The 15,140-nt window shown below is 42.8% G+C and overlaps 1 protein-coding gene across 1 annotated transcript; it reads right to left on the minus strand.

Annotated features, from left to right (window-relative positions):
* Positions 1 to 521: 521 nt before the first annotated feature.
* LOC115057692 (uncharacterized) lies at positions 522 to 13,684 on the minus strand. The gene is made up of 4 exons (XM_029524881.1): positions 10,704 to 13,684; positions 9,909 to 9,961; positions 8,524 to 8,588; positions 522 to 2,538 (listed from the first exon to the last, which is right to left on the minus strand). Exons 1-4 carry the CDS (start codon positions 12,374 to 12,376, stop codon positions 829 to 831), a joined length of 3,501 nt encoding a protein of 1,166 aa, XP_029380741.1. The 5' UTR covers positions 12,377 to 13,684; the 3' UTR covers positions 522 to 828.
* Between the last annotated feature and the right edge of the window lie 1,456 nt (positions 13,685 to 15,140).

Here is a 15,140-nt window from a genome sequence, read left to right on the forward strand (position 1 = left end):
ATTCACTGTCTGATTTGTTTTTACTCATTTATTGATCCAATGTGGAGTTGTCTGAGGATCAATAAGAAATTTTGTTTCTGATTAGAAAATATCAGTATCAAACGTTTTTCTGTTTGGTTTCCTGGCTGCTTTGACCCTAAATGTCATTTTAACTGGGTTCACTTTTTAAATGAAACTGCTGCAAAAAAAAAAAAAAAAATTACTCATGCTACATTTGTGATGGAAAACAGCAAATCTATTCTTATTATCTTTCTGAATTGTGTTTGGAAAAGTTTGCAGATGAAATGAATAAAGTAAGATAAGAAACCAGGACTGCTTTTAGGCTTTAGGGTTGTTGTTGAACTCTTTTCCTCTCCTGCTTTTATTGTGAAGCTAAAATAGTCAGGTTGTTCTTTTTAACTGTGACTTGACAGAATCAGAGATTCAGCTCTGCTGCTGCCTTCAGGTGCTGTCAGAAAAAAGGAATATAATCAGTTGAATGAAAAATCAAAACAGAACACAAATATGATGCTACATTCAGGTGAAATGGGAAAAACTGATTTATTTGTCAGTTCACACATTGATTCAGTAAAGTTTGTTAAATGACACAAATTCATGAACAGATTAATTTCATCCACAGTTTGTTTCAGCTGAACCTCAGAGATGGAAAAGAAAATAGTTAACTCTGGAAAACAAAATATCTGAAATGTTGAAAACAACAGGAAATGACAAGACCCATAATGTTTGACTGACAGGAGATCTCTACAGTGAAGAGCAACAAACATGGAGACAAAAGACTGAACAGCTAAAATACAAATTTTAACAAACTGCACCTTAAAAGACCTTCAATTACTTTAGTTTACAGAACTCAGCTGTGACTTCAAACCAGTAAAGTCCAAGTCCAGCATGTAGAGGCTGAGTGAATGTGGTCTGGACTCTGTGGAGGAGAGTCATGGTTTCAGAGACGCTGTAGAAGGACAGAATACCTGCTCTGTGATCCAGGTACACTCCGACTCTGGAGGACGGAGGACCTGAGACTGCAGTCTGGATGTTGTTGGACCAGAATGTAAAACTGTTATTGTGACAGACTAAAGCCCAAGATTTGTTATTGTCTCCAAATCCACATTCATCAGACCACCCTACTCTGCTGATATTATTTGATGTGACTGCTATATAAACTCCTTTTCCTCCCCACTCCACCTCCCAGTAACAACGTCCAGTCAGACTCTCTCTGCTCAGGACCTGAAACCAGTCAGTGAATCTGTCTGGATGATCAGAATAAGACTGAATGTCACTCATTCGTGTAACTTTTCTGTTTCCTTCAGATAATAACAGATATCTGTTTACTGTGTTTGGATCCAGAGTGATTTCCTGTGAATAACTTAAGAACTCAGTTCTGGTCTTTGGTTCTGGTTCTGGTTGTGGCAGTAAAACATCCACTTCAGTCACTGTCAGTGAGACGTTTGTCCATTTCTGTGTCAGAACGTCCTGTAGCTGATCTCTGAGCTCTGACACAGCTGCTGTCACATCCTCAAAGTATCTCAGAGGACGGATGTTGATGCTGGATGAGTCTGTAGCTTCACTGAGAGCTGACACTGAGGGGTAGTTGTGTAGAAACTGGGTGTGATCCTCTGTGTGTGAGAGCAGCTTCAGCTCAGCGTCTTTCCTCTTCAGCTCAGTGATCTCCTGCTCCAGCTTCTCCTGAAGCTCTTTGACTCGACTCACTTCAGTTTCCTGCTGGGATCTGATCTGCTGCTTCACATCAGACCTTCTTCTCTCCGTGAGACGGATCAGCTGAGTGAAGATCTTCTCAGTGTCCTCCACTGCTTTATCAGCAGAGCCGTTGATGGCCTCCACCTCCTGTTGAAGCAGCTTCACATCTTTGTCTCTGTCCTGGATTCTCTGTTGGATTTGTTGTCGACTCAGCTCCAGCTCTCTCTGCCTCTCAGTCCTTTCTGCTGCAGCTGAGACTGTGTCGTGGCCTTTATGTTCCTCCAGAGAACAGAGATAACAGATACACTGCTGATCAGTACGGCAGAACATCTTCATCATCTCATCATGACGAGAGCAGATGTTCTCCTGGAGCTTCTCAGAGGGCTCCACCAGCTTGTGTTTCTTCAGTGGAGCTACATCATAATGAGGCTGCAGGTGTTTCTCACAGTAAGAGGCCAAACAAATTAAACAGGATTTTGAAGCTTTCCGTTTTCTCCCGGTGCAGAAATCACAGGCCACATCTTCAGGTCCAGCATAGCCGTGATCAGCAGGAGCAGCTTGGAGTCGAGGCCTCTTCAGTTCTTCCGCTAAATCTGCTAACATGGTGTTTTTCTTTAGAACAGGCCTCGGTTTGAACTTCGTCCTACACTGAGGGCAGCTGTAGATTTTCTTCCTTTCCTCTCTGTCCCAGTGGGATTTAATACAGTTCATACAGTAGCTGTGTCCACAGGGAATAGTCACCGGATCCTTCAGTAGATCCAGACAGATGGAACAGGAGAGTTTCTCTTGATCCAGCTGATTTCCCTGCTGCGCCATTTCAGCTCCTGAGAGTTTCTGTCCAGCAGTTTAATTTTCTCTGAACAGAAATGATCTCTGAGCTCTGGCAGTGAGTCAGACTGACGTGTCCTGCAGGTAACAACAAGTTTATATCCATTCTCATAGTTTCAGATCTGTGAAGGGGAGGGAACACAGAAACAGCCTGAGGGAGTTTGTGTTCCAGGAGGAGTTTTATGAATGATGAAGTAGAAAAATAGGGAGGTGTCTTTTAACTCTTTCTTTTTTCCAAAAAGGGTCTTTTCCTTAGAAACTGGTTGTCACTTCTGTCTTTTACAACGTGGAGGAAGAGTTATGATGAAGCTCGAAGAGAACAGTTTCACCTGGAGCTGTCACTCACGTGCAGCAGCTGGACAATCAATATGACACATTTTTCCCAATAAAAAGTTATTTAGCTTGTAGTAACTTGTAGATTTTCATCTCATAACTGACAATATCGTTTTCAAAGAGGAATCTCCCTTATGGCATTTTAAGATGTCTGCATGACATCAATGTGAATGGTCAACTGTGTTTGTCTGTTGGTTTTGCCATTATCTGTTTTGTTCAACTCCTGAACTCATTTTGGAGTATCACCCTTCATAAGTAGGTCACTGATAAAATTAAGACTGTGGGACTGTTAATAATTTTATTTTCTGTTGACAACAGCGCTGTTAAATTGTCTTTAATTTTGAAAGGACTGCTTTTCCTTTTTCTGCTTGTAATTTCTTTCAAATTAAAACTTCAGCTCGTTTTACAAATTAAAATGACGGTTGGGGATATTTGAGCCAAACCAATTTTGGTCAAACAAAATAATCCGATTAAAATAAACTCGTATATGAATTAGAATGAACGTTTTATGTTGAATATTTTAATCTAAATTAATTTTACCGTCACTCAGATGTTTCCCGTGGAACTACTTTTTAATGGGTGGACTGCCGCGTCACTACACACCGGTGTTCCTCCGCTGCCGTTTGGCACGTCAAAAAGAACTGAGCCGGGCGCGCATTGTTACCGAGGTTCCACGGCTCTCAAACCTAGTTCCAAAAGTAAAGTGCTGTTTGTTTGTTTTTAAGACAAAATAAATCCATAAAATAATTATAACATGTCGTTGTTTATTCGGATTCTATGTATTTCTCTCCGTTCGTTTTAATTGGCTCTACTGTGTTTAGTTTTTTACTGCCGGTAAAACGACCTCCAGTCAAATGAGCACAACAGTCACTTTAAATGTTGGGAACCGGATTAAACGCAGAGTTAGAATAATCGGGACATTCAGTCCGGTGGAAGTCAGTGTGAGACATTTAAATCCCACCTCAGTCTTGTTGTGTCGTTGATCCGGAGGTGACCGAGGTGTTTTCCTGTCCGACCCGATCAAAGATGGCGAACAGCTCCTTAGTGTCCGTCTCTTCTGGTGCTGCGGAGAGTCGGCGGGTTTAAAATCCAGCTCCATGGCCTCCTTTAACGGTTTCTGACGGACACCAACGTTAGCTTCTTCTCCATCACACAGGACTGTCCTGTTGTTTCTACAATTGTTTCTTTTTCACCGACTGTCCTGTTTTTTGGGGGGAGAGCAAAAAAACCCCATGGATTCCTTCGTTCTGTAGTCTAGAAAGGTTCCCGCGCTTCTGTGGCTATTTAAAATTCTGTTTTCCTCGCGTGTCTCTCTACGTCACACGCACGTGCCCCCATTCCGGCGCTCAAAGCGGCTCAAACAGGAAGTAGGGCTGCCATCTTGGATTTAATACTCGACTAAATGTTCGGGCGGAGGGTTCCGCCATTTTTAACCACTTCAGACTGACCCATCAACGTAACATTCGGACAGAGGAGACAGAAACAAAGTCACGTTAACACATGTATTTGTTTGGAGGTCAGAATCTCACACAGATGCTGACTGCTGGACAAACCAGGGTGGATGTACACCAGTATTTGAAATGGGAGGAGAGACGACTGAAGAGGAAGCAGATGGAGCAAATACAGTAGTCAGCATAGTTTTATTAAGCTTGGATTTGAAATGTAAATATGTCCGATGGCATCATCAATAACAAACCAACCATCACTTGATGATTTATCATTTAGGGTTTGTTTTTTTTTTTTTTTTGTTGTTGTTGTTTTGATAAATGCCAGTTTAGGTGAACAAGAGCAGTGATCGTTTCTTTTCCTTTCTTTTTTGACAGAAATATATTCCATACAAAAGCACTTATTATGAATGTAGATAGATGCAAACAATTTAACATCAGCCAGGGGGGTAGGCTATTAAATACATACACAGAGTAAAGAGCACAAGTGATAAGTTTCACAAAACAGAGGTTTGAGTGACTAAATTTAGCTTTAAATGTGTGGTATTTCGCCAATATTATTATATGAGCAGTGATCTCCACGGCTCCACCTGAAGAAACTCAAACATCAACACAACATGGAATGACAACAGGTCAAAGGACCACCCATAACGTTTGACAGATCTCTGCAGTGAAGAAACACAACAGCAACAAACATTGAAACAAAATAAATTGAACTAAAATACTCATTTTAACCAACTGCAAGTAAAATGACCTTCAACTATTTTGGTTTACAGAACGCAGCTGTGTCTTGAGGAAAACAAAATCCAATTCCAGCATGTAGAGGCTGAATGAATGTGGTCTGGACTCTGTGGAGGAGAGTCATGGTTTCAGAGACGCTGTAGAAGGACAGAATACCTGCTCTGTGATCCAGGTACACTCCGACTCTGGAGGACGGAGGACCTGAGACTGGAGTCTGGATGTTGTCGTGACAGATATTATTTTGAAAAAGAAAAGCCCAAGATTTGTGATTGTACCCAAACACACAGTCTTTAGAGCTCCCTACTCTGCTGATATTCTTGTATGCGACAGCTATAAAAACTCTTCCTCTCCACTCCACCTCCCAGTAACAACGTCCAGTCAGACTCTCTCTGCTCAGGACCTGACACCAGTAAGTGAATCTGTCTGGATGATCAGGATAAAACAGATTTTCTTTCATTTGTGTAACTTTTCTGTTTCCTTCAGATAATAACAGATATCTGTGTGCTGTGTTTGGATCCAGAGTGATTTCCTGTGAATAACTTAAGAACTCAGTTCTGGTCTTTGGTTCTGGTTGTGGCAGTAAAACATCCACTTCAGTCACTGTCAGTGAGACGTTTGTCCATTTCTGTGTTAGAACGTCCTGTAGCTGATCTCTGAGCTCTGACACAGCTGCTGTCACATCCTCAAAGTATCTCAGAGGACGGATGTTGATGCTGGATGAGTCTGTAGCTTCACTGAGAGCTGACACTGAGGGGTAGTTGTGTAGAAACTGGGTGTGATCCTCTGTGTGTGAGAGCAGCTTCAGCTCAGCGTCTTTCCTCTTCAGCTCAGTGATCTCCTGCTCCAGCTTCTCCTGAAGCTCTTTGACTCGACTCACTTCAGTTTCCTGCTGGGATCTGATCTGCTGCTTCACATCAGACCTTCTTCTCTCCATGAGACGGATCAGCTGAGTGAAGATCTTCTCAGTGTCCTCCACTGCTTTATCAGCAGAGCCGTTGATGGCCTCCACCTCCTGTTGAAGCAGCTTCACATCTTCGTCTCTGTCCTGGATTCTCTGCTGGATTTGTTGTCGACTCAGCTCCAGCTCTCTCTGCCTCTCAGTCCTTTCTGCTGCAGCTGAGACTGTGTCGTGGCCTTTATGTTCATCCACAGGGCAGAGATAACAGATACACTGCTGATCAGTACGGCAGAACATCTTCATCACCTCATCATGACGAGAGCAGATGTTCTCCTGGAGCTTCTCAGAGGGCTCCACCAGCTTGTGTTTCTTCAGTGGAGCTACATCATAATGAGGCTGCAGGTGTTTCTCACAGTAAGAGACCAAACACATTAAACAGGATTTTAAAGCTTTCCGTTTTCTCCCGGTGCAGAAATCACAGGCCACATCTTCAGGTCCAGCATAGCAGCGATGAGCAGGAGCAGCTTGGAATGCAGACCTCTTCAGTTCCTCCAATAAATCTGTTGATATGCTTTTCTCCAGGATAGGCATTGGTATGAAGGACTCCCCACACTGAGGGCAGTTGAAGTTTTTCTTCTCATCCTCTCCATCCCAGTGGGATTTAATACAGTCCATACAGTAGCTGTGTCCACAGGTAGCCCTTACTGGATCCTTCAGTAGATCCAGACAGATGGAACAGGAGAGTTTCTCTTGATCCAGCTGATTTCCCTGCTGCTCCATTTCAGCTCCTGAGAGTTTCTGTCCAGCAGTTTCACTTCCTCTGAACAGGAACAATCTCTGAGCTCTGGAGGGAAACAGATCTCTGCTCCTTCTGCTGCTGTTCACTTCCTGCAGTGACTCAGACTTTATATTCTATAAGTTGATGTCTATCCTTATTGAGTTAATGTGACAGTAATTACTTTGGTTCGAGGTGTTTGAGCAGCAGGTGAAGGATCTGACACCTCGTTGGCCCGAGACCTTTGAAAAAAAAAAATGTTTTCACTTTATATGAACACGTTAGTTCTGTTTGAGAACCAACAGCTTCAATTCAAATGAGCTGAACACATTTGTCAACATTAACCTGAAAATAAAATGGCTGAACCATAACTTCCATTCATTTTTCTTTACCGCCACTCACTCTCAGGAAACACACAGACTGAGGGAAATGTAAATAAAGCACCTTCATATGAGCTGTTTTTAAACACAACGTGCATGAAATGAACACCTCTCTGCTCCACATTAACACTAGCATGTGCAAATTTTAACTCCATTTATGTGGCTAGATGAGGCTCAAGCATCACACACACAAACCATCGTCAGCCCAGTGCAGACCACACAGGTCTCATCAGTCCAGACAGGGACACGGACGGAGCCCCTTTGGGGTCAAATGGAGAACTTTATTTTGGATTGATCTATGTGTGCCCTAGCAGTATGATTTTCCCCGTTATATCCCTCTCAGGGACGGTTTTCGCTATGGGCAATATGGGCCGGTGGGTCTGACCTCTCATTAAGTGACCCCTGATTCCAATGCGCTGACCACACAACTAGTTATTAAAACCAATGATATACACACAACACGGTTGACATCAACAGTCTATAGGTTTGAAACACGATCGACAAGTTGTGATCATATGTGGTCAACACATTGTTTGGCCAAAATCACAGAAGTGCAGCATTTTTTCATAGACGGCCTGACTGCCCAACACTCGTTGTCTCAAGGGAATTACCTCTTGATGGAGAGACACAATGTTTAACTTTAACTTTTCAACTTATTTTCTCACACTACAAATGCCTTCTCCCAGTATGGGGTCAGGGGGACGGGTAATGGATGGTTTGTCCAGGGCGTAAAACTAACCAGGACCTGGCAGCGTCCCCTGTAAAATTCCCAATAAAATTTCAAGAATGAGTCTCCGAGCGCCTGTGACCTACTAACCACCCCCAGCCTGAAAGGGCTGCAGAAAAAACCCAAACCCATTACTGGGATATATTATACCACACCAGGTACCTTTGTTTTAAGATTGTATTCTGTTATTTTTGTAAAATTCCTTTTTGAGGAAGGATCTGGTTGTGTTTGAAATGAAAAAAACAAACACTTTGTTCATGTAAGTGGATTTAAATAAATATTCACTGTAAAGCTGCAGGCCTCGTCCTGAGTACAGTAACTGCTGACGGCGTCCTGTAGATTACCGTAATTCTTTCTTCTGCAGAGACCTCGCAATCTGAGGACGGGTTTAAATTAGCTTTCACCGATAACACCACCATGCTGGTTGAGCAGGACTACTGTCAGTGTAGTCAATTCTAAGTTCAAAGTAAAATTCAATTCGCTGATTCAGTCAGCGTTCCTTCAGCAGCTGAGCGGACAGAACAAACAGTTAAATCATTTTGCGCAGTAAAACAAAAACTATGGCGTAGCTCGATCCAAAATAATGTCCTCCACTTGACCCCTGAGGGCCTCCGTAGACGCGGGAGTTCAGCAATGTGGAATCTCTCAAAGGGGATTGAGCAAAGTTCGTGTGGCTGATGGTCTAAACTTTTAACACAACTCACCTTTTCCTCGGTTCCGTTGGAGAATACACGGTCCGGAGTCAGACAATCTAACGAAGCTTCGCTCTCTGCACAGATGAAAACGGAGACAAACGCGGTGGAATATCTTGCTCTGTTGCTCAGAAAACAATAACGTGTGCAGACGATCCGGCGGAGGGACGTATTTCGTAAAAAATTAAATCTCGCGGGACTTTTCCGAATGCGCATGCTTTGTTCCGCAGTTGTGTTTCGAACGCACACAATCTGCTTCGTAATTACACACGCTTTGGTTCACAAATGTAATTTGTATACCGACTTTAAATTTTAATTCACAAATGTCATTTTGAGGCACACCTCTAATATAAATTCACGGATGCATTGACGAAATCGCGATGTTGAATTTTGAGACTGGCCTGACGTCACAGGTCAACCAACGTCACCATGGGCTGATAAAGCTGCCAATCAAATGTGTGCGTCGGACTCAGCCAATCACATCCAATCACTTAAACCATTGGCTGCCGTCGTCGTCATGGCAACAAGAAACAGCAGGTTTCCCATAGGCAGCATGTAACAAACATGTAACAGTTTATGTTCATTCCAACATTTAACTTGGCTAAGCAGACCGATGAGTCCGATAAATGTCAGCGACAGCTGGAGGTTGATGAAGTCTCTCCATGCGATCGGAGACATTGTGACACATGGGAAAGTGTTGTAGCGTTTGCTTCTTCTTTGTACATATAAATGTCTCTGGGTCGCTTGAATCTTAAGGCACAAGATAAATTAAGAAGACGGAGAAAACAAACCGCCTTTCAGAGGACACACTCCACCTCAACGGCTCACAGACCGATTTGTTTCATTTACTTACAAAATAACAGACCAGAAAACACTAAATAAAAACAGTTTACATACATACGTACATGTGCAGGTCAAAGGTCACGGTTGCTCCATCTACAGTATATTCATGTAAAACTGCTGTTCTTTGGATGTGTGGCCACGAAACATAAACACATTTACTCCAACAGTTTGATGTGTTGCTGACAGAAATCCCTTTTGAGCGACTGCTGTGAGGTCTAATGGAAAAAAAATGTGCAAGCAAACAAAAATAAAATGCCATTGTCGACACTGGACTGCAAAGTTTTGTGTATTCAAAAGGCCACGAGATGATGCTGAGATCCGTTTGTCTGCATGTGGCAGCTTTAAATAGGTCAAAAGAAATATTGGTGGTATTAATTCCATCAGTTTCATAAAATAAAACAACTCAGTTTTATACCGGACACAACCAAAAGGAATAATGGAACATTCTGGAAGAATAATTTGTCTGGTTCCTTTTAAATAGACGAGGAGACTGACGACATTCTCAGGAAATAACAGCACAAATGTTTGTCATTTTTCATGCTAAAGAGGAAAACTGGATAAAACGCTGTGAATTCGTGGTCGCCAGTCCAGGACGGACTTCCTGTCACTGTTTAGGAAACTTCTGTTTAAATGTCATTTAAACTGGGTTCACTTTTTAAATGAAACTGCTGCAAAAAGAAAAAAAAATCACTCATGCTACATTTGTGATGGAAAACAGCAAATCTATTCTTATTATCTTTCTGGATTGTGTTTGGAAAAGTTTGCAGATGAAATGAATAAAGTAAGATAAGAAACCAGGACTGCTTTTAGGCTTTAGGGTTGTTGTTGAACTCTTTTCCTCTCCTGCTTTTATTGTGAAGCTAAAATCAGTCAGCAATGTCAGGTTGTTCTTTTTAACTGTGACTTGACAGAATCAGAGATTCAGCTCTGCTGCTGCCTTCAGGTGCTGTCAGAAAAAGGATTATAATCAGTTGAATGAAAAATCAAAACAGAACACAAATATGATGCTACATTCAGGTGAAATGGGAAAAACTGATTTATTTGTCAGTTCACACATTGATTCAGTAAAGTTTGTTAAATGACACAAATTCATGAACAGATTAATTTCATCCACAGTTTGTTTCAGCTGAACCTCAGAGATGGAAAAGAAAATAGTTAACTCTGGAAAATGAAATGTCTGAAATGTTGGAAAAAACAGGAAATCACAAGAGGTCAAAGGACCGCCCACAATGTTTGATTGACAGGATATCTCTGCATTAAAAGAGACAACAGCAACAAACATGGATACAAAATAAACTGAATAACTAAAATACTCATTTTAACCAACTGCACCTTAAAAGACCTTCAACTATTTCAGTTTACAAAACTCAGCTGTGTCTCTGGTGGATTTGAGATAAAACCCAGCATGTAGAGGCTGAGTGAATGTGGTCTGGACTCTGTGGAGGAGAGTCATGGTTTCAGAGACGCTGTAGAAGGACAGAATACCTGCTCTGTGATCCAGGTACACTCCGACTCTGGAGGACGGAGGACCTGAGACTGGAGTCTTGATGTTATTGAACCAGAAATTGAAACTGTTTTGTCTACAGTCTAAAGCCCAAGATTTGTTATTGTCTCCAAATCCACATTCATTACTCTTCCCTGCTCTGCTGATATTCTTGTATGCAACAGCTACAAAAACTCTCTCTCCTCCCCACTCCACCTCCCAGTAACAACGTCCAGTCAGACTCTCTCTGCTCAGGACCTGAGGCCAGTAAGTGAATCTGTCTGGATGATCAGAATAAGACTGAATGTCACTCATTCGTTTAACTTTTCTGTTTCCTTCAGATAATAACAGATATCTGTTTACTGTGTTTGGATCCAGAGTGATTTGCTGTGAATATTTTAAGAACTCAGTTCTGCTCTTTGGTTCTGGTTGTGGCAGTAAAACATCCACTTCAGTCACTGTCAGTGAGACGTTTGTCCATTTCTGTGTCAGAACGTCCTGTAGCTGATCTCTGAGCTCTGACACAGCTGCTGCCACATCCTCAAAGTATCTCAGAGGACGGATGTTGATGCTGGATGAGTCTGTAGCTTCACTGAGAGCTGACACTGAGGGGTAGTTGTGTAGAAACTGGGTGTGATCCTCTGTGTGTGAGAGCAGCTTCAGCTCAGCGTCTTTCCTCTTCAGCTCAGTGATCTCCTGCTCCAGCTTCTCCTGAAGCTCTTTGACTCGACTCACTTCAGTTTCCTGCTGGGATCTGATCTGCTGCTTCACATCAGACCTTCTTCTCTCCATGAGACGGATCAGCTGAGTGAAGATCTTCTCAGTGTCCTCCACTGCTTTATCAGCAGAGCCGTTGATGGCCTCCACCTCCTGTTGAAGCAGCTTCACATCTTTGTCTCTGTCCTGGATTCTCTGCTGGATTTGTTGTCGACTCAGCTCCAGCTCTCTCTGCCTCTCAGTCCTTTCTGCTGCAGCTGAGACTGTGTCGTGGCCTTTATGTTCATCCACAGGGCAGAGATAACAGATACACTGCTGATCAGTACGGCAGAACATCTTCATCACCTCATCATGACGAGAGCAGATGTTCTCCTGGAGCTTCTCAGAGGGCTCCACCAGCTTGTGTTTCTTCAGTGGAGCTACATCATAATGAGGCTGCAGGTGTTTGTCACAGTAAGAGGCCAAACAAACCAGACAGGACTTGACAGCTTTCAGTTTTCTCTCGGTGCAGAAATCACAGGCCACATCTTCAGGTCCAGCATAGCAGTGATCAGCAGGAGCAGCTTGGAGTCCAGTCTTCTTCAGCTGCTCCACTAAAACTGCTAACATGGTGTTTTTCTCCAGAACAGGCCTCGGTATGAAGGCCTTCCTACACTGAGGGCAGCTGTAGATTTTCTTCTCATCCTCTCCGTCCCAGTGGGATTTAATACAGTTCATACAGTAGCTGTGTCCACAGGTAGTCGTCACCGGATCCTTCAGTAGATCCAGACAGATGGAACAGGAGAAGGTTTCCTGGTCCAGATGAACTCCTTTCTGCTCCATTTCTCCTCTCAGTGACGGCCGTCTGAGTTTCTGTTATCAAAAGTGAAACTAGTTTTCTGTCTGCTGTAAAAATGTCTCCACCCCCTTCAGACTGTAGATCTGATGAGACACGTGATCAGAGCAGGAAGAAGAGGGAGGGTCATCAGGAGGAGGAGCCGTCGGTCTAAAGTTTATTTCCTGGTTTCAGTCCTGCTCCTCATTTGACAACATTTATGTGTCCAGACATAAAATACTTCTCGGCACCTGAAGTGATAAAATCAGTTCAACTTACTGTTCCTCATTAAATGAGCAGACGGTCACTGATGGGGAGTTTTCAGAGTAAACTTCAGGTAAAATGATAAAAGTGAACTTTGGTGGTTTTTCAACTAATTGAATCCATTTTTATGTGTCAATTCTGACAAATCAGGCTCTAAATCAGAAATCAAAACTTTAAATATCATGACAATAAATCCAGAAGGGCACAAATGAAGCAGCCCACCTGGTTATAGTCTGTTTCCCCCCACAACATTTTCTTATTTTAGTTTAATTCCCACTAATCAGCAAAGATCATTTTTTTTAATCATCACAGCAGTAATGGATTTACTGGAGCTTCAGTTAGTGATAACACAAAGTAAAAGAGAGCAGAAATGAAGCAGATGAGTAAAAAAACAAACTACCAAAAGGAAAGCAGCGTTGTTGTTTTTTTTAAATGAAAATGATCCTGATGCCTCGACTTCAGCTTCACATCCTCCATCTGTAATGAAGGCCCTGAACTCAGATTATATTCACGCTGAGTTGAAGTGGGTGAACCTCCACGACTCTCAGTTCATGATGTTGACATCTTTTCAGACAAAGAGCTGTGAAGTCACCACAGCTAAGAAATGTGAAGACGAGTCAAACTGTTGCTGAATTCACAGCCAGGAGTTCAGGAACAACGTCAGCATTCAGGGGGAGTTCAGTCCATCTCATGAATTTGGTCTCCAGCTGCAGAACATCCTGCAGTTTATCTGCTAAATGCTCCATCATGTTGACCAGCTGCTCTCTAACGGTCCGACTACTGACCAGATAATGTTCCTTCTTACTTTGGGGGTCCCGTCGACTGAAGCTCTGCTTCTGTACAACTAAACACTGAAGTTATAAGACAGCCTCGTTCTGAAGTTTCATCAAAAACACGACAAGTTAAATGAGCTGAAGTCCACAAACTCTGATCTCCTTCACAGTAGAACTTGAACAAATGGAAGTCTGATATATTCTCTAATTTTAAACCAACAAGTGAAGTAAAAGTTTGTTTCTCAGTGAGGAAGCTGTTTAGGAGGAAAAATGTGTTCAGATTTCTGTCTATGTGAGTTTACAAAACTCAGCTGTGTCTCCTGGGGAGTAAAGTCCAAGTCCAGCATGCAGAGGCTGAGTGAATGTGGTCTGGACTCTGTGGAGGAGAGTCATGGTTTCAGAGACGCTGTAGAAGGACAGAATACCTGCTCTGTGATCCAGGTACACTCCGACTCTGGAGGACGGAGGACCTGAGACTGGAGTCTGGATGTTGTTGGACCAGAATGTAAAACTGTTATTGTGACAGACTAAAGCCCAAGATTTGTTATTGTCTCCAAACACACATTCAACACTCTCCCCTGCTCTCCTGAAATTCTTGTATGCAACAGCTATAAAAACTCTTCCTCTCCACTCCACCTCCCAGTAACAACGTCCAGTCAGACTCTCTCTGCTCAGGACCTGACAATAGTAAGTGAATCTGTCTGGATGTTAAAGCAACGTTTTATTGGCCAAACGTTTCAATCTCCCCTTTATGGGGTTATAACACAGTTGAGTGGATGTACTTTAACCTCTGTTAGCTTTAGTTCATTCAGTTAGCCTCTGTTAACTTTAGTTCCCTCAGTTAGCCTCTTTTAGCTTTAGCTCCCACAGTTAGCCTCTGTTAGCTTTAGTTCCTACAGTTAGCCTCTGTTAGCTTTAGTTCCTACAGTTAGCCTCTGTTAGCTTCAGCTCCTACAGTTAGCCTCTGTTACCTTTAGTTCCCACAGTTAGCCTCTGTTAGCTTCAGCTCCCACAGTTAGCCTCTGTTAGCTTTAGCTCCCACAGTTAGCCTCTGTTAGCTTTAGTTCCTACAGTTAGCCTCTGTTAGCTTTAGTGCCCACAGTTACCCTCTGTTAGCTTTAGTTCCCTCAGTTAGCCTCTTTTAGCTTTAGCTCCCACAGTTAGCCTCTGTTAGCTTTAGTTCCTACAGTTAGCCTCTGTTAGCTTTAGTTCCTACAGTTAGCCTCTGTTAGCTTCAGCTCCTACAGTTAGCCTCTGTTACCTTTAGTTCCCACAGTTAGCCTCTGTTAGCTTCAGCTCCCACAGTTAGCCTCTGTTAGCTTTAGCTCCCACAGTTAGCCTCTGTTAGCTTTAGTTCCTACAGTTAGCCTCTGTTAGCTTTAGCGCCCACAGTTACCCTCTGTTAGCTTTAGTTCCTACAGTTAGCCTCTGTTAGCTTTAGCGCCCACAGTTAGCCTCTGTTAGCTTTAGTTCCTACAGTTAGCCTCTGTTAGCTTTAGCGCCCACAGTTAGCCTCTGTTAGCTTTAGTTCCTACAGTTAGCCTCTGTTAGCTTTAGTTCCTACAGTTAGCCTCTGTTAGCTTTAGCGCCCACAGTTAGCCTCTGTTAGCTTTAGTTCCTACAGTTAGCCTCTGTTAGCTTTAGTTCCTACAGTTAGCCTCTGTTAGCTTCAGCTCCTACAGTTAGCCTCTGTTAGCTTTAGCGCCCACAGTTAGCCTCTGTTAGCTTTAGTTCC

This window comes from Echeneis naucrates, chromosome 17 (assembly GCF_900963305.1).
Source record: "Echeneis naucrates chromosome 17, fEcheNa1.1, whole genome shotgun sequence".
NCBI classification, from domain to species: domain Eukaryota; kingdom Metazoa; phylum Chordata; class Actinopteri; order Carangiformes; family Echeneidae; genus Echeneis; species Echeneis naucrates.